This window comes from Micropterus salmoides, unplaced genomic scaffold (assembly GCF_014851395.1).
Source record: "Micropterus salmoides isolate LMB-PRFRI ecotype aquatic unplaced genomic scaffold, ASM1485139v1 Ms_hic_scaffold_11, whole genome shotgun sequence".
In the NCBI taxonomy this organism is placed as follows: domain Eukaryota; kingdom Metazoa; phylum Chordata; class Actinopteri; order Centrarchiformes; family Centrarchidae; genus Micropterus; species Micropterus salmoides.
In genome coordinates this window covers 1451713-1471028 of record NW_024040152.1, presented here as the reverse complement: position 1 = coordinate 1471028, position 19316 = coordinate 1451713, and the positions used below count along the sequence as shown (strand labels likewise).

The window sequence follows — 19316 nt, the reverse complement described above, 5'->3', positions numbered from 1 at the left end:
ATGAGGATAAAGGCGACTCGTATCTGCTGCTCGGTGTACGTTTAACCTGCGCCGCTGAAAAAGCTTATTAGATGTCGGCTGTTCATTTATCAGTAAATACGTTTTGTTACTAGGCAAAATTAGCATCCCAGCTAATATCACAGTTAACGTGAATTACAGATGCACTTTACTAACCAAACCAGCTAGCTCCACCCTCTCGTCCAAATATGATCACTGTAACGTTAGGTCAAATCCATGCTGCCTGCCGGATCCCTATATGCACATGCATAAAAGTGGTTACCACAAATGTGCCTGTTCATTATTATTCGTGTGTAGTTGTCTGTTCTCATTTCAGGGCGTCAAATACTGACGCTTTTAGAAAGGCTGACAAAGCGTTATTTGATGTAAAAGGTACCCTTCAGCGTCTCTATCAGACGACCTGTCTAGACCGGAAAGCGCTAGTAGCTAGCCAGGTAACTATTTGCACAGCTGTAGAGTTAGCCGAAGGGTTAGCCTCATTTTTGTTGCTACATTGTTAGATAGTTGTCATTATTAGAAATTAAAAAAATCCTGTTGACTAAGGTTGTTCATATCCAAAGTATATTCTTATTACATCATGGTGTACAGTTTCATCTCCAGTGATCCACACACGTCTGGTTCCAAAAACCCAAGATGGCGACGGCCAAAATTCCAAAACGGTGGTCCATAAACCAACGGCCAAGGTCACGGCAGCTATGTCCACTTTTTCATACAGTCTGTGTGGTATCACACCTCACAACCTCACTGTGAAGACACTTCAGGAAGCTGAGAGATAAATAACCACACACACGTCTCCCTCTGCTAATGAACTTATGTTTTTATTGTCGTTTTTTTTTTTCTTCATACAGACCAAAACACAAAGCAGCACCGAGTCGACATCGCTGACGCCGTTACTGCTAGAGAAACAAACTGACTCCACCCAACAGGACCGTATATGGACTTCACTTGCCACCCATGCCACACCCCATTGGCTGATCAGCACATCCGTACAGCCAGGTACCCCTGAAAGTATGATTTTTAAAGCCACCATGTGTAGGATTTGAAAATGACTTATTTTGGCGCCCACCGGTGGTCACTTAGAGAATTAAACATTTAGACTACACAATAGTAGCAGCTTCAAAATGAACTAAAGTTTTTATTTCATGCTGAAATTCCTTTTAGGAACATTTGACCCACTGTGACACTTTTCTTTTTCCTTCCTTCTTCAACCTGCAGATCGACCCCTGATGGTGTCCCGTGGACACCCTGTAGAGCGGACGTTGCCCACAGTTAAACCTGCTGCTTCAGTTTCTCCTGCACCCACATCTGGTACTGAACACACACTGAACTGTTACACGTTTAATCTGTTTGTCCATTGGTTTGGTTCTCCTGTAACCTGTTGTAACACACCCGTGTGCCTAAAACATCCTGCAGCCGGCAGAAGAAACACTCACCTGTTGTCTGAGCCGATTAGTGAACTCATGAACGTGTATTAATAGCAGTACAGACCTTTGGCATACACACAATCCCTTTTTCTTTCTTGTGAAGCTGTTTGGTTCAAAATAAATATTAAATCATTCTAAATAAGTGTTGCAGTTTATCTCAGTACTAAGGACATTTTTTCTGTACTCTTAACACTCCACAGACATGGTGAAGGTGTTCCAGTCAGCAGCCGGAACACAACAGACCCCCACCCAACCCCCAGCCAGAGCCATGACCTTTGACCCCACCACCACCAGCTCCTCATCTCCCAGCACCAACCCTCCAACCATGACCTCCGCTACGACTGCTGCTGTGTCCGGTAAATCATAGACACCACAGAGGAAATGTTGACACATTAATGTTCAGAATACACAGCTGAAGTACATTTTCTTGTAGTTGCATGTAAATAATATGACAGCAGGATAAACAATATGATCCGTCTGCAACAAGCTAAACATTCAGACTTAATACATATTTAATTTAATATGATTTGTGCTTACTCTGGTATTTAATTCAACGCTAATGTTGCGTCTGTTGCCCTTCCTGAGAGTTTTCCTCATCTGAATCAAGGCTCTGAGGACAGACGGCGTTTTTGTGATGTTAGGCTCTATAAATAATTGACCTGATTAGATTACCATCCTGTCTGTCCTCAGCAGCTGTCAGTACTTTTCATCAGTAGTTTTCATCTCCTCAGATCTACAAGTTAGACAGTGGGTTAGTTTCTTCACTGTGAGATTCACTTTCAAACGAAATAATCAAACAACAAATTTACAGGCAGCATATAAACTGGTCCAAAATCTTCATAAATGCACCTGAGGATACAGATAATTGTTTCAGAATAAATCTACAATCACGTCTGTCAGTGTAACGTTAGCCTCCACCACTCACCTACTTTAACATGAAACGTCCTGCTGTGATCAGGGAGAGTGCAGACAGGAAGGTTAGCAAGTCTGGTATGAATGTTTTCAGGAGAGGAGAAGTGATGAGGGCTGTTTTTATTATTATTTAAGTCGTGTAATTGATGTAACAAATGAACAACTCACGGTGAACTATGAATGTGAGCGTTACCAGGAGCTAAGGAGCTCCTCACTGTAGCTCCGCCAGAGCCGGTGTTCTGATGTGTAACCTTGTCAAAAAATGCTACCGTAGCGCAAATCGATAGCAGAGTCTATCGAGTCGCAGTGCCCTATCGAAAAATGCTACCTTATGTGTTCCCTTTTCCAATCCCATAAAGGTATACCTCTCACAGTATTATGACGTCTTCTGTTTTGATTACAACATAATTTAAGGGGTAGCATATTCTGAGAGACTAATATCCCTCATCAAATAATGCTCCCACCAGCGGCGTCGTTAGCCCTAGGCATGTTTTTTGAAAAGCCCCGGATCTCAGAAGGATTTTTAAAAAACAAACAACAAAAGGCTGAAAATTTAACTTTACTCGCTTAACTAATGTTACACGAGAGAGAGAGAGATTATTGTTATTATTTATTCTCCTGCAAATTAGCGGGAGAATAAGATGATCCAGCTGTAGCTCTGTGTCTGTCCCCTCTGCTCCACCTGAAGCTGTGAGCTGCACTTTATCAGAGGCGCTGAAATTAACATGTGTGTGGATTCGTGGTGAGGTTGATCACCTGATAGGCATAGGAGGTGTGTGTGTGTGTGTGTGTGTACCCCCTGTTGACCCCCTTTTGCCTTCAGAACTGCCTTAATTCTACGTGGCCTTGATTCAACAAGGTGCTGAAAGCATTCTTTAGAAATGTTGGCCTATATTGATAGGATAGCATCTTGCAGTTGATGGAGATTTGTGGGATGGACATCCAGGGCACAAAGCTCCCGTTCCACCACATCCCAAAGATGCTCTATTGGGTTGAGATCTGGTGACTGTGGGGGCCATTTTAGTACAGTGAACTCATTGTCATGTTCAAGAAACCAATTTGAAATGATTGGAGCTTTGTGACATGGTGCAATATCCTGCTGGAAGTAGCCATCAGAGGATGGGTACATGGTGGCCATAAAGGGATGGACATGGTCAGAAACAATGCTCAGGTAGGCCGTGGCATTTAAACCATGCCCAATTGGCACTAAGGGGCCTAAAGTGTGCCAAGAAAACATCCCCCACACCATTACACCACCACCACCAGCCTGCACAGTGGTAACAAGGCATGATGGATCCATGTTCTCATTTTGTTTATGCCAAATTCTGACTCTACCATCTGAATGTCTCAACAGAAATCGAGACTCATCAGACCAGGCAACATTTTTCCAGTCTTCAACTGTCCAATTTTGGTGAGCTCTTGCAAATTGTAGCCTCTTTTTCCTATTTGTAGTGGAGATGAGTGGTACCCGGTGGGGTCTTCTGCTGTTGTAGCCCATCCGCCTCAAGGTTGTGCATGTTGTGGCTTCACAAATGCTTTGCTGCATACCTCGGTTGTAACGAGTGGTTATTTCAGTCAAAGTTGCTCTTCTATCAGCTTGAATCGGTCGGCCCATTCTCCTCTTACCTCTAGCATCAACAAGGCATTTTCGCCCACAGGACTGCCGCATACTGGATGTTTTTCCCTTTTCACACCATTCTTTGTAAACCCCAGAAATGGTTGTGCGTGAAAATCCCAGTAACTGAGCAGATTGTGAAATACTCAGACCGGCCCGTCTGGCACCAACAACCATGCCACGCTCAAAATTGCTTAAATCACCTTTCTTTCCCATTCTGACATTCAGTTTGAAGTTCAGGAGATTGTCTTGACCAGGACCACACCCCTAAATGCATTGAAGCAATTGCCATGTGATTGGTTGATTAGATAATTGCATTAATGAGAAATTGAACAGGTGTTCCTAATAATCCTTTAGGTGAGTGTATAATCTTTATTTGTTGAGCACTTTTCAAAAACAAGTTACAAAGTGCTTTAACAAGTGTAAAGACAATAATACCCAAAAGACAATGATACAAAAACAATACAAGATAAAAGCAAGAAAACATTGAAAGGACTAAAATACACGTTTAAGATAAATATAAAATAAGTTAAATGGAATAAAATAAAAGGGATAAAATAAAGTCAAATAAGATCGGGAAAGGCTCTCCTATAAAAGTATGTTTTAAGAAGGGACTTAAGAGTTCACTGACTCAGCTGACCTGATTTCCTCGGGCAGGCTTGTTCCAGAGCCTCGGGGCCCTGACAGCAAATGCTCTGTCCCCTTTAGTTTTCAGTCGAGACTCTGGAACAGACAACAGACCTCTGCCCGAGGATCTCAAGGTACGTGCTGGTGTGTATGGGACTAAAAGGTCAGAAATATAACAAAGCGAGAGGCCATGAAGAGCTTTAAAAGTGATCAATAAAATTTTAAAGTCAATTCTAAAACATACTGGGAGCCAGTGTAATGAAGCTAAAATAGGAGTAATGTGGTCATATTTCTTTGTTCTGGTTAAAAGCCTGGCAGCTGAGTTCTGGACAGTCTGGAGTCGATCAGTAGATTTTTTGGTTAAACAAGTGAAAAGGCTGTTGCAATAATCCAGGCGTGATGAGATGAAGGTGTGTAAAATGGTCTCGGTGTCCTTAAAAGTTAACATAGATCGAATTTTTACTATATTTCTAAGTTGATAAAAACATGATTGAACAAGTTTTGTGGTGTGCTGCTCGAAATTTAAATTACTATCAAACCAAACACCAAGGTTCTTTGCCACAGGCTTAATGTGATTTACTAGGGAACCAGCAGATGGCAGTATTTGTTGCCATGTGCTGGGACCCAATGACCAGGATTTCTGTTTTGTCTGAGTTCAGCTGGAGGAAATTATTTGACATCCATTTTTTAACTTCACAAAGGCAGTTGTTAAGTGAACTCAGCATTCAAGGGTCTGTGGATCTGACTGGCAAGTACATGTGTGTGTCATCAGCATAAATATGAAAAGAAATGCCATGTTTATGGATAATATGTCCAAGGGGAAGCAGATACAAGGAAAACAAAATGGGTCCTAAGACCGACCCCTGAGGCACACCATATTTAACTGGACAGAACGAGGAGACATAGTTGTTTACAGACACACAAAACTTCCTATTTGACAGGTAGGATGAAAACCATTCTAGGGCAGTACCAGAGATCCCCACCCAGTGCCTCAGTCTGTCTAACATGGTGTTGTGATCAATGGTGTCAAAAGCAGCACTAAGGTCCAGGAGTACCAGGACTGAGCACATGCCTTCATCAGCAGACATTAAAAGGTCATTGGTGACTTTAAGCAGGGCAGTCTCAGTGCTGTGGTACTTCCTAAAACCAGACTGAAACTTTTCAAATATTTTGTTATTTTCCAGTACAGTGAGTAGCTGTTTGGACACAATTCTTTCTAGAATCTTTGCAATAAAAGGCAGTTTTGAAATTGGTCTAAAATTATGTGGGAGGGAGGGATCTAAACCAGGTTTCTTTAAAAGTGGGTTCACGCAAGCCGTTTTAAAATAATCAGGGACACAACCAGTAGATAGGGAGTTGTTGAAAACAGAGATCAAATGGGGCCCAACAGAATCTATTACTTTCAGTAAAAACTGTATTGGTATTACATCAAGTGGGCTGGAGGACTCTCTCATTTGTGATTACTGTTTTTAAAAGCTCAGACAAGTCGATGGGATAAAACTGGTTAAAACTCTCTTGTTGCTGGTGAGGGACCTCTGAGTAAGAGGCTGCGGGGGTAATAGAGGCTCTGATTGACACCACCTTATTGGTAAAATAAGATAAAAACAATTTAGTCATCATTACTTCCAGCTGAGGCACAAGGAGGGGTTGGGTTTACCAGCTGATCCACAGTCTTAAACAGAAACCTGGGGTTGTGTTTATTTGTAGTAATGAGTTCAGAAAAATAGTGTGTTCTCGCATCCTTAACCATGTTATTGTAGTTAATTAATAAATCCTTCAGACTGAGGTAATGGACTTGGAGACTGGATTTTTTCCATCTGCGCTCTGCTTTCCTGCATTCCCTTTTGAGGCTGCGAATGCTGTCATTTATCCAGGGTTGCTTACTAGCTTTAGATGTAGGCCTAACCTTTAGAGGAGCAGTAATATTTAGTGACGACAAGCAGATATGATTGAAGTGATCGACCAGATTGTTGGTGTTGGAATCAGACAGGTGTTGGCTTTGGCTCTGAAAGAATGTGCAAAACTTTGAAATACTTTGTTCATTAAAGATTCGAGAACACACGACTACAGACTTTTCTTTTGTGCTGCTTTTCCTTCTAGCTGAAGGCAGCAGTGATGATGTCTGCATCATGTAGCATAATGTAGGCCTACTCTTAATTTTGCTACATTTTCCATTCATACCTTTTATAACTTAACCAGTCTGTAATCTGCATTTTGCTTCATTAACTGAAATGAGCTCATCCAGGCTGTGTGTGCAGTCACACAGTAAAGCTCTGGTTGGGCGCTTGTCACAGTCACAGAGCTGGGCGGATGCAAACATTTAGAAAATCAGGCAAATATTGCTTTATGTATCTACTAATGCAACTGATATCCAGTGAGCCACACCATGGCACTGGTGACCGTGTTAGAAAGCAGCCTGCGTCACTCTTTAAAAGGCTGGCTCCATTAACATTAAAAGCGTCTTCAGTCTACACACTGTAAGATCTATGTAAATGTAAATGCTCCGTACTTGTATAGCGCCTTTCTAGTCTTTTCGACCACTCAAAGCGCTTTTACACTACATCTGCATTCACCAGTCACACACATTCATACACTGAGCCTAAGTGCTCAAACGGAAACTAACATTCACACTCATTCATACACTGGCGGAATAGCCACCAATTTATTGTGGAAATTATTTATGTCAAGGGACACACAAAATTCAGGTGTTGCTGAATTGTGGTGAATATTTAAGAACATTTTGATATTTTATGACCTTGTAACTGATTATTTATTAATTGTACTACTGCCTGCCTTGGCCAGGACACTCTTGGAAAAAGAGTTTTTTGGTTTAAATAAAAATGTAAAATGTAAAATTGTAACAGAATATAATGCAGAGCAGCTCTCAGGCATTCTGGGTTGCTTTCAGATGTTTCTCCTGTAGATCAACTTTTAATATCATCATTGCTGAATCAACACACGCAGGCCTGACTGATTGAGGTAACCTCTTTAAATGTACATGTGGTACCTTTTTACCTCATCAATAATAAATTAAATCTCCTCCTCAAACTCCTGGACTTTAATAGCTCCTGTGTTTCAGCAGGTTTTCTGCTCATGTTCAAAGTTCTGCACATTCAGAATCTAACTGGGTTCTCTGACATTTCCAGAATAAAGGATATTTTGTCAAACAGGATAAATCATCATAAACTTTGCAATCAATCCGCGGTCCACCTGCGCGCCGCACCGTGTGGAAGGGATCCATACCGCGGATTCTGCAACCCGTTGCACCACTACTATCCATGGTAGTGTGGGGATGATTTTGTTGTGCAGGATCACAGCCCCTATGTGTCCACATGAGGAAAGGTCAAGATAGGCTGTCAGAGTAAAAATGGACTGTCTATTGCATTAGACTAGGCAACTTGATGAGTTTATTTTTTTTAAGTAGCCCATTAAAATATTCCTGCAAATGCAGTGAAGAAGTTCAAGTTCTAAAATTTGTGATTTATTTTCATTCATAAAAACGTCTCAAAACATCTCACTATTTATTAGCCTACTTAGACAGTAATTAGTCTGCCTTCCGATTAACGGCCAACCTGCTCTACCTCCTGAGCCACAGCCGCCTCAGATGATCAATGGTATAGATTGAGATACTGTATATTAAAAGTGTCCTGTTGTTGATCAGAGCATCGCTTTGGACATCAGCCTTTTTCTTCTCTTTAATACACATCTGTTACTATTTGTTTCTATTATGTGAGTCCATAAACAGAATGTCGCCGGTGAAACTAATCTTTCACTCAGCAGCTACCAGCTGTTATTTATTTTTGAGATGCACAGAGAGAGAGAGAGAGAGATGGAAAATTGTCCTGTTGGGTTTTACGCATGACGCACAGCTTCCTCTGTATGCAGGTTTACCTGCTTCAACAACGAGCAGCTCCGTGTTACTGCCACAATAATTATCTGCGTTGTGAAGATTATTTAGATGCTTCAGGAATAATCAGATTGTTTTGGCAGCCTGTGCTACAGCAAAGCAAGAGGTTTGGTTGGCTACATCTCCATAATAAAAGGCACAGGTAACAATAGTTGGCTGGGCAGCAAAAGGGATATTATAAAGTGATCTTATCAACACCTTCATGGAGATTTAAAAAGGAAAATAATTGTAGAAATAGAATTGTAGAAATAGCTAAATTACAGATAATCAACAAGCAAAGCAAATTGCATTCCCTAGAAATAACCATGTTACCTGATGAACAGCAGTTGAAATAGGTTTGTCATTTTAGTTCTTTTACTTTTTATGGGAGTAACTGCACTTTTTCTTGGGTATACATTTTGAGTACTCTACCCGCCACTGGCCAGCGGCACCAGTACTAGCGTTGACATGGTGAACATGAGTCAGAACCATCACAGCAAAAAGCATGATGATATGGATTATTTATTATACTGAAGGGCTCAGCTGAGGTGATTACTTTAGAAGAGTTAGAGAGGGGTTTCTAGTTTTGAAAATATATTGGCTCATAAGGTTATCTACACTGCACTCTACTTGTATAAAATTCTTAAGAATGCAGGAATAAAGTTCTCTAAAGACACAGGGCCCCAACAAATACTGTCTGGAGAGTGGACTGACCAGGGACAAACTCCGGGGCCACTTTTTTGCCCCTGTCTCTGAACATCCTTGACCTTTAAAAAGTCCTGTATGTGTACATACGTGTCCATAAACAATTTAAAAGTAACAGTGGTCAAAATGCTCACACAGAGACGAGCATCCTGCAGTATTTTAAGGGGAAGAGGACAGAGGTCACAGGAGGAGAAGCAGAAATAACTGAGGAGGATGAGCTTGGAAGTTGTATGGATAGCTAGTAGACATACTGTATAGTTTGTTCTAAAATTCACAGAGTAAAATGACTTTGTTAGGTTAATAGCATGTCATCAGAGTTTGCATTGAAGACAGTTCTGTGTTCACAAACATTTGTCTCTAGATGTGAGATGAAGTCACCACAGAACAGGGAGAGTCAGGGCCAAGTGAGACTCAGGGAATATCACAGACAAGTGGAACATTAGGAGAACTGAATACATTTGTACTATGGCGAGCTACATTAACCAGCAGCTGTTCCATGTTTTATATAGTTTGTTTTGTTCAAGTTATATTATTCTCCATCTTCTGTCACTGCAAATACCCACTTTTAGCCACAATAATAAGTACATTTTGTTTTCAAAGGTTTTTAGAAATTGGCATTTAAGTGCTTTATTTAAAAAAAAATCAGTTTTCAGCGTCTCCCCCAGGTTCAAAGTCGCACCTACGTCCCTAAGTGTTTTCAATTAGATTCCTGTTCCACCTCTTTGTCTCATCTAGTACAGTCCCAAATGAGGTTCTGTTTCTGTCAGAAGGGGAAACTTGCATTAGCACAGACTAACTAAACCTTGACTGAAAGACAGACAGCCTAATTACTGTCTAAGGAGGCTAATAATTAGTGAGATGTTTTGAGACGTTTTTATGAATGAAAATAAATCACAAATTTTAGAACTTGAACTTCTTCACTGCATTTGCAAGAATATTTTAATGGGCTACTTAAAAAAATAAACTCATCAAGTTGCCTAGTCTAATGCAATAGACAGTCCATTTTTACTCTGACAGCCTATCTTGACCTTTCCTCATGTGGACACATAGGGGCTGTGATCCTGCACAACAAAATCATCCCCACACTACCATGGATAGTAGTGGTGCAACGGGTTGCAGAATCCGCGGTATGGATCCCTTCCACACGGTGCGGCGCGCAGGTGGACCGCGGATTGATTGCAAAGTTTATGATGATTTATCCTGTTTGACCTCTCAAAATATCCTTTATTCTGGAAATGTCAGAGAACCCAGTTAGATTCTGAATGTGCAGAACTTTGAACATGAGCAGAAAACCTGCTGAAACACAGGAGCTATTAAAGTCCAGGAGTTTGAGGAAGAGATTTAATGTATTATTGATGAGGTAAAAAGGTACCACATGCACATTTAAAGAGGTTACCTCAATCAGTCAGGCCTGCGTGTGTTGATTCAGCAATGATGATATTAAAAGTTGATCTACAGGAGAAACATCTGAAAGCAACCCAGAATGCCTGAGAGCTGCTCTGCATTATATTCTGTTACAATTTTACATTTTACATTTTTATTTAAACCAAAAAACTCTTTTTCCAAGAGTGTCCTGGCCAAGGCAGGCAGTAGTACAATTAATAAATAATCAGTTACAAGGTCATAAAATATCAAAATGTTCTTAAATATTCACCACAATTCAGCAACACCTGAATTTTGTGTGTCCCTTGACATAAATAATTTCCACAATAAATTGGTGCAGAAAAACACCAGAATGCAGGAAATTAAGTGTTTACCACTCAAAGTTTTCGGAGGGACTACCCCCAGACTCCCCTGTTCATACTGTAGCAGTTTTGTTGTTATATTATTGTAATTAGACACATGACATTACAATTTAGCAACATCAAAATGAGACAGTTAATAGTGTTGTTGTGAGTTTTGTTGTGCCGTATAAGTAGAGGATGTTTACTGTTGCTTTACTGCTTTACAGACTTAACTTAACCAATGTTTCAAGATTCTAAAAACGCCCCTCGCTCCCACTACGGAATCATTTTATATTGCACCACTGTTCACTCCATGTGTACTGTAAGGAGATGGGGAGCATGTTGAAATACTATATTAAACCTTTATTTAAGATATCAGGGGTAGCCTATTCTGAGAGACAATGATATTTTTAGATATTGCTGACGGTCAGTCACTGTCTCGACTGCATTTCAAGGTTGCACAGATTTATGGGCGTGGAAACAGACCACGCTTGTGGGTCATACGCATGCGCAGAACCGCTAAGTAGCACATCATGATAGGTAGCATAAATAGACACAACAGTGGCACTGAGCTCTGGCAGACTGCGGTCAGCTGATGTTCTGTGGTGCTGCTGTGTTTTGAACAGAGGAGCTGCAGCACGCCATCTGGAGGGCAAACTATGCAACACTCGTGACCTGAGGGAAGGATCCAACTCTCTGTTTGTTTTTTTAATAGTCATATATCGGCTGTAGTAGCTTATATTGGGCCGATAATATCTGTAAAACGATAAATTGGTCAGGCTCTACTTAGAAACACTAAGTGCTTTCCAGTGTTGGAGTAATTACAGTAATGTATTGCTTTTTGCTGTAACGCAGTAATATAACGCATTAGTTTAAAAAAAAAAAACGGTAATATTATACCCATTACAATCTCAGTAACGCGTGTTACAACGGATTTTAACCTGAATTAGTGGTATTTTGTTTTTTTAATAATTCACCATCACCAAGAAACATTTCGGCAGCTGAAACCAAATCCATGAGTAAAAGAGAAATATTAATTCCTGTTGCTGGAATCCGATGTTTGAGACTGTAGGCAGGGTGCAAACTATGGGGAAGCTCGGCTTCTCTTAACAAGACGGTAGCTCCCTGATGGATCATGTGTAAATAGATTTCTATAGGCTGTGTGTTTGTGCTTTGTTAACGAATTACTTTCCTTATCAGAATCAAAATGCCAGAAGCACGAGTGGCAACAAATTGTAGAAGCATTATTAGCAAAAAACTGGGTCCTCCCTCGATGGGGATCGTCTAAATACGCGAAAACTGCCATTGGCCCACCTCCTGCTGGAAGGCTACTGTGAGCTCGTCCTGACCGAGTGTCGGGAAATTCTAATAATCAGTGACGTTATGCTGCTGTACTTCGTGCGTAAATGCGCACAGCGTCTTTCTTCGCTATTAATCAGAGGTTAATTTTAATGACCAAGACATCAGAATAATGTGTCCTTTTAAATAGTAACATAAAAGTAGTTAAAGCATTACAATTTAGAGACAGTAATATTGTAATATAACTAATTACTCTCAAATGACAGTAACTAGTAATCTATAATGTAGTACATTTTGGAAGTAATATGCCCAACACTGGTGGTTTCACACTGCCTTATTTTCTGGGAGTATTGCACCATTATGTCGGGACGCGCTCCATACCTTTCATACAGCGCACATTTTGGAGTGGCCTTTTATTGAATGGGGGCAAAAACAAAAGTTTTGCGTTTATAATTTTGTTCAGTGTATTAAAAAATTGTTTAAATGTATATTACTATAATAAATTTTACTGCCCCCTTCTCTCTCCTCTCCCTTTGTTCAGTATCAGAGGTCAGGGGGTCAAACCGTGGCCCTGTGGCCATTGTGGGTCCTGACAGGAAGGTGTTTCTTCCGGTGAGCAGCTTGTCGCTGGACGGCAGCGATAGCACCGGTGACCGTGGCATTGTCAGCTACCACTGGGACGCCGTCAGGTAAGAACACAAACAGTGTCTGTCTGTGTGAACGTTTTAATGAAGATTAAGTTTTTTTCAGATCTCCACATCACCGACTCACCTGCACGCCTTCTCCGTCTTGTTCTTCCCAGTGGTCCCCCAGGATTAAAGTTGGAGGGAGCGGACCAGGCAGTAGCCACTGCGTCAGGCCTCCGGGTGGGACGCTACACCCTCAGACTGACGGTCTCTGACCAGGAGGGGGCGACAGGCAGCGCCTCGCTGACTGTCAGGGTCCTGGAAGGTGAGACGGTTTACTTTATAGTTCATGCTCCGTTTCCCCTTAAAACATTTGAAGACGTTCCCGTGAGCTCGAGGTAAATGTGTAAATGTATAATTCATGATAATGAAAATATTGCATGTTTACTGAATCCAGTCCAAAACCAAACTTTAGTCAATCCAGATGTTTTTTCCTGTCGTCCTTCCTCCTGCAGCCACAAGTCTTCCACCCGTTGCTCACGCCAGCGGCAGCCACACTCTCACTCTACCCAACAACTCTCTAGTCCTCCGGGGCTCCGTGACCGACGGGGACCAGACAGAGGTTCACTACCTGTGGGTCAGAGACAGCCAGAGTCCTGCAACCGGGGTCAGTACAGACCACTGATACAGGAAGTCTGGTCTGAAGGTCAGAACAAGAATTTGATCAGAGAGAGCAGATTAAAGTATGTTGGAATTAGATTATATTAGATTAAAGATATATTAGAGCAGATTACAGTGTGTTACAATAGGATTAGATTAAAGTTATATTAGAGAAGATTAGAGTGTGTTAGAATAAGAATTAAGTTATACTAGAGCAGAGTAGATTATGTTAAAATAGAGTAGATTAAAGTAGATAAGAGTCAGATAAATTTGTGATTCTAGACCCTTGTAGTCTTGACATCAGGACTTATTTTACCTATTTAATTTTTAAACAGTTTTATTGATATTTATTTAGGACAGTTTTCATGAAATAATGATTTTATTATCGTTTTCTGGAATTAACACACAGTAATTTACCATCACAAGAAAATACCTCAGTCTTTGTCTTGGCATGATGGGCCCTAAAAAATCAATAGCCTCACAGAGCTGCGCAGTTTCATTTAATTCCACTGTATTAAATATTTCTAATTAAAGTTCTTCAAAACAAATTAGATTTAATTGAATCCTTCGAATGCAAACACAAAGTCCTGTCTGAGTAAATGTGGATTAAATAAACTGTTTGCAGGACGTGCTGTACGGCTCAGAGACTCAGGCCTCCCTGTACCTGACCAACCTGGTTGAGGGCACCTACCTTTTCCAGCTGAGGGTGACCGACGCTCAGGGGCGCTCCTGCACCGCCACGGCCACCGTGGAGGTCCGACCAGGTAGGACCAGAAGAGAAACTGTGTGCTGAAGGATTCTTATAATGAAAATGTGACCATTACAGAACTAACGTGAAGTGTCTCTGTAGAGCCAGGTGGTGGGGAGGAGGTGGAGCTGGAGATGCTGGTGCCGGTGTCTCAGGTCAGTGTGGCTCAGAGGGACACAGTGATCCGACAACTTGCTGCTCTGCTCCACGTCCTCGATAGCGACATCCAGGTCCGAGCGCTGCAGGGACACTCCCACCTCAGGTAACCTGGTTTACTGGTTAACCTGGTCTACTGACCTCCTGATTCCTCTGTAACGAGGTGACAATACAGTTTGTGTGAACTGTGACATGTTAAAGCAACATTATGTATCATTCTTTTTTTGTGTGATTTGGCGCCCCTATTGTTTCAGAGTGTAATTCACCGCTGTTGTAAACAAGGACAGCTGTATACGTGCATTTGATTTCTTATGATTAATTTATTATTAAAACTAGCAACTTTTGTAACAGACAAATGTCAAGCAACAACACAAGACACAGAAATATTACAGACTAGCCCAACAGCAAGAAGGCCAGCTCGCTGTCTATCCTGCAGACTTTTATTTCACGAAGCTCCCGCTAACCTCTGGCAGGCAGCCTCTTGCTCGGTCTCTCTCTTTTTCTCTTCTTACCTTCCTCAGCCAACGTCCTGTTCGTTCTCTTCCCCCCTGCCGTTAGCTAAAAGTTCCGTCCATAGTGGATGCTCCTCCAGCAGCAGCATCATGATGCTTGAACCTTGGTTGGCAAGCTAGCAACAGCAACCGACGCAGGAGAGCTTACAGTAACGTTACAGATGTCTGACAGTGTTAGCTAGTAACTTTGCTAACATCAACTCCAGATTTATAGCTAGCAGCTAAACACTGCCGTGTTTCTATGAGACTATGGTGGGTTGACCTTGGATCCCATTTGGCAAAATTAAGAGGCTATCTATGAAGAACTTTGCACTCTTGTAAACAATGTTACGCTCTAATAAAATGTTTGATCATAAACCCATTGTATGGCAATAAATGGTGATGAAACGGCAACAAATATCAACAAAATATATTTAATATTTTTCCAGCAACCCTAAATCAAACATTAGAAAATAGAATAAGTAATTTCCCTAACATTTGTGTTGTTGTTGTTTTTTATTTTTAATCGACACATGTAATATGTTTTATACTTTCTGTGAAAATAATACAATTAATCTTATTTCCATCCCGTATAGACGCCTTATTTTCAAAATCAGACGTTGTCACATGTGTGTCCTCGCGCTAAATTCATCGACCCAGTTTGATCAATAATGTTGTATGTGATTCTCGTATACGAAACACTGCGCTGTCTGTGAAACCTCTTGCTGATTTTGAGTCGACAACAGACAAACATCAAGACACAGTGAGCAGCTAATAAGTTATTACTGACTAGTCCAACAGGAAGAAGTCCATCTCGCCATCTGTCCCGCATCCTTTCAGCTCTTTTAGCTCAACAAGTAAAAGCCAGTCAGATATTTATTCTTGTCTGGTCTCTTGCTCAGTCTTTTTTTCTCTTCCTCGCTTCCTCTGACGTCTTTTTCAGTCTCATCGCAGCCTCTGCCATGATATCCATACTAAGAATACCGAGCTAGCTTGCCATAAAGCATTACGCCCATTCTGTGATTTGAATTCAAACTTTGGCTATGGCTCAGGAGGTAGAGCCACACATTTATCAGAAGGTCAGCGGTTCAATCCCCGGCTCCTCCAGGCTGCATGTCGAAGTGTCCGTGGTCAAGATACTGAACCCCGAATTGCTCCTGGCGGCTGTTCTGCCAGTGTATGAATGTGTGTGAATGCAGATGTAGTGTAAAAGCACTTTGAGTGGTCGGAAAGACTAGAAAGGCGCTATACAAATACGGAGCATTTACATTTACAAATGCATAGTGGTATAGAAGGCACTCTGGGCTCAGAGTGGCAATGGCCATTCTCCCAATTACAAGTCAGCCCATGAAAATGGGCTGTTTATTTGAAGATAAAATAACTATATAATGTGTCTTTAAATATACATTATTAAAACTAAATAATAAATCTATTAACCAAAAGATCCGGTTCGTTCTTCGAAGACTAAAGAATTGTTTTAAATACAGGAAATACATTCTTCCAACAAGAAGTGCTTAAATGTTTTAACATCCTTAAAGGTATAAAGTCACGTGCTGTAAACAGTTTGTTTTTCGCTGTGTTTCACTGTCTGTTGGTGTAGCACGGTGATGCGGTTCTCGGTGCAGGGCCCTTCGGGGCCAATCTCTGGCTCCAGGCTTGTGGGTCTGCTGAGAAACCAGCTGCTCAGAGAGAAGAGCGACTACCTGCTGTTCAGAGTCATGAGAGTCGACACTGTCTGTGAGTTCACACAGCTAAGATCACCGTTCAGAGACCATATCCATTACAGACCGGGACAGTCAACACAGACAGCAAATCCAGAGCTGGTTCCTCTCTTCCTTTTTCACTCTTTTTCACTTTTTTTGCATTTACAAGTTGAATTGTGATAAAGCAAAGTCCTCATTCAGTCTCTGTGTTTATATAATAATCAATTCATCTGTTTAATATTGATATCGGGAACAGTCACGCTGTTCTCATCTCATGGTTCACTCACGAGTTCCAGAAGCTCCCAAAAATTGCCGTATTTTACAATATTTAACACAGATATTCATTTATTCAATTCAGTTAAATTTTATTTATATAGCGCCAAATCACAACAACAGTTATCTCACAGTGCTTTTCATAAAAGAGCAGGTCTAGACCGTACTCTATGATGCTATTTACAGAAGCCCAACAGTTCCCACCAAGAGCAGCACTAGGAGACAGAGGCAAGGAAAAACTTCCTTTAAGAGGTTCCTTTAATGATTATAAAAACAATTATCCATTGACAAAAACAGTAATTTTACTTCTCTGGTCTACTACTGCCTTTGTCAGTTAGTTTGTGGTGTTGTGTGACTTTGGTGTTTTTAACCCTTTTAAAGCACACAATAAAACAAAACAAAGTCAAACAATAGCACAGACCAACTAACTGACAGAGGCAACTGTAGCAACAAGCAACTCCCGTCTTCTGCGAGGTAAAATCACTGTTTTTATCAATGGAGTCTGGTGGCTTTGATGAGAGCTATTGAGCGACTGCTTCTGGTTAAACAAAAAGTTACTTACTCTTTTAAACAAAGGTCTCTCTTTGTAGGGGTATTTTCCATTATGTTGTGACACACTTGTAATAACAAAACAAGCACTTTATTGGACACATTTGGGCGAGGCGCGATAGCCCACAAGATGTAAATTGCAGAGCACTCGCTTAATACTGGGCCAATTTCAAAAAATGTGTCCCAATTAGTCACACAGACACAAAAACATGGAACAATAAGGTCCAGGTTTAAAAATACCAAAGTTAACCCTTTAAGCATCCTGAATTAAAAAAAAACAAAAAACACTGTTGACTTCTGACTCTGAAGGTAGAAATCAACTAAGCTAACAGTCATGCTAACAATGCTTCATTCAGTGTCTTGGTGACTAGCAAACATATTTAAATTAATTGATGACTCAATCCTTTTCTTTTAGTGTGCTTGCTTCGCTGTTCGGGGCGTGGCCAGTGTGATCCAATCACCAAGGAGTGCACGTGCGACCCCTTCTGGACGGAGAACCTGGTTCGCCGTTACTTTGGCGACGGAGAGAGCAACTGTGGTAATTATTATACAGCACTGATTTATTACTACTTAAATGTTTTCTTACAAAGGTAAAGCTGATAACTCAACATGTGTTTTTGATAAAAACACAAATGTTTGAATTAATAGAATTTAGTATTACCTGCACACTGTCTAATGCACATAATATAATTATCAATAATTTGACTGCACTAAAAAATAAAACGTTTGTAGTATTCAGATATATGTCAATTATTTCAGTATGTTTTAAAACTGGTAGCGGTGTCTCAATTCAGATACTTCTGTTAGCACACTGTGTACACTATGTACTTACTTGCATAGTGCGTGAATTTCGACCCGTTGTGCACTTACCAGAAATGACGAATGCGGTCTTCTTCGCAGCATTCTTTTTCGCCGCCACCATCTTTTTCGCTACGGTCTTCTTCTTGTTAAACGCCTCAGCCGTCTCTTCTTCTTCAGCATTTTTGCCCACATTTGCCAGCGTCGCCATCATCTTCTTCACTGCTGCTGCCTTCTTCATCTTCACTGTATTCTTCTTCTTCACGGCCTTCTTTGTGTGTGCCGCCGCCTCCTTCGCCTCCTTCTTTCATGATTGTCACTGCCAAAATACCTGCTGGCTTGTTTGCTCACTTTATTTCAATTTTATTAAATATTCCTCAGCTGCCATTTTCCCAAGTTTGTAAATACGTTGTTTGCCCCTACCCTTCTGCTGTGTAGCCATCTACTACTCAGCAGAATGTTCAACTTATTCAACATTAGAAGTGCACCGCTTTTTGCCATAGTTCTCGATTTGAACTCAAAATAGCAAGCGTGAGTACAGAGGGGCACTAAGTGAGACACAGTTCTTGTTTTTGCACTAGCTCGCATTTGCTCTCATTGCATTAATGTGATTATATTTTGGGCTCACTCTGTTCTTGCCATCAGAGTGGAGGGTGCTGTACGTGATCCTGACCAGCTTCATTCTCATGATCTTCATCCTTTCCATCAGCTGGACCGTCATTTGCTGCTGCAGGAGGTGAACATGTCTACAGACGATACACTTACGCCAGACCTTTTAACTCCAGACTTATTATTATTCTGTGTTATCTGAACACCCTGTCTGTCTGTCGACTGTTTTCAGGAGGAGACAGACCAAAGTGAGGAGGAAAACTAAATACACCATCTTGGATAACATGGACGAGCAGGAGAGGGTGGAGCTCAGACCCAAATTCAGTGAGTCACTTCAGTGAGAAACGCTTTGGTACCAGGGTCTGTATTTACAATAAGACACTGTGAAATTGTTGACTGTCACCTTTGTTAAAAATTACCAGATTTAATGCCCGTATGAGATATCAATATGAGTTAATATAAATGTGTCTTTTTGTACTTGTAGGGGCCCTAC

At 41.0% G+C, this 19316-nt stretch overlaps 1 protein-coding gene across 2 annotated transcripts in view; it reads left to right on the top strand.

Moving 5' to 3' along the window:
* kiaa0319 (KIAA0319 ortholog) overlaps positions 1-19316 on the top strand; it is a 32236-nt gene that overhangs the window by 8719 nt on the left and 4201 nt on the right. Inside the window, exons 1-13 of one of the 2 annotated variants that reach the window (XM_038710345.1) lie at positions 643-701; positions 867-1014; positions 1234-1326; positions 1643-1798; positions 12752-12899; positions 13013-13161; positions 13352-13503; positions 14122-14260; positions 14347-14506; positions 16492-16628; positions 17832-17954; positions 18860-18950; positions 19056-19147. In XM_038710345.1, coding sequence (XP_038566273.1) covers positions 1245-1326; positions 1643-1798; positions 12752-12899; positions 13013-13161; positions 13352-13503; positions 14122-14260; positions 14347-14506; positions 16492-16628; positions 17832-17954; positions 18860-18950; positions 19056-19147 — 1429 coding nt within the window. In that variant the 5' untranslated portion in view covers positions 643-701; positions 867-1014; positions 1234-1244. Of the gene's footprint in view, positions 1-642; positions 702-866; positions 1015-1233; positions 1327-1642; positions 1799-12751; positions 12900-13012; positions 13162-13351; positions 13504-14121; positions 14261-14346; positions 14507-16491; positions 16629-17831; positions 17955-18859; positions 18951-19055; positions 19148-19316 lie in introns of those variants that run through there. The other variant, XM_038710344.1, reaches the window with a different exon arrangement.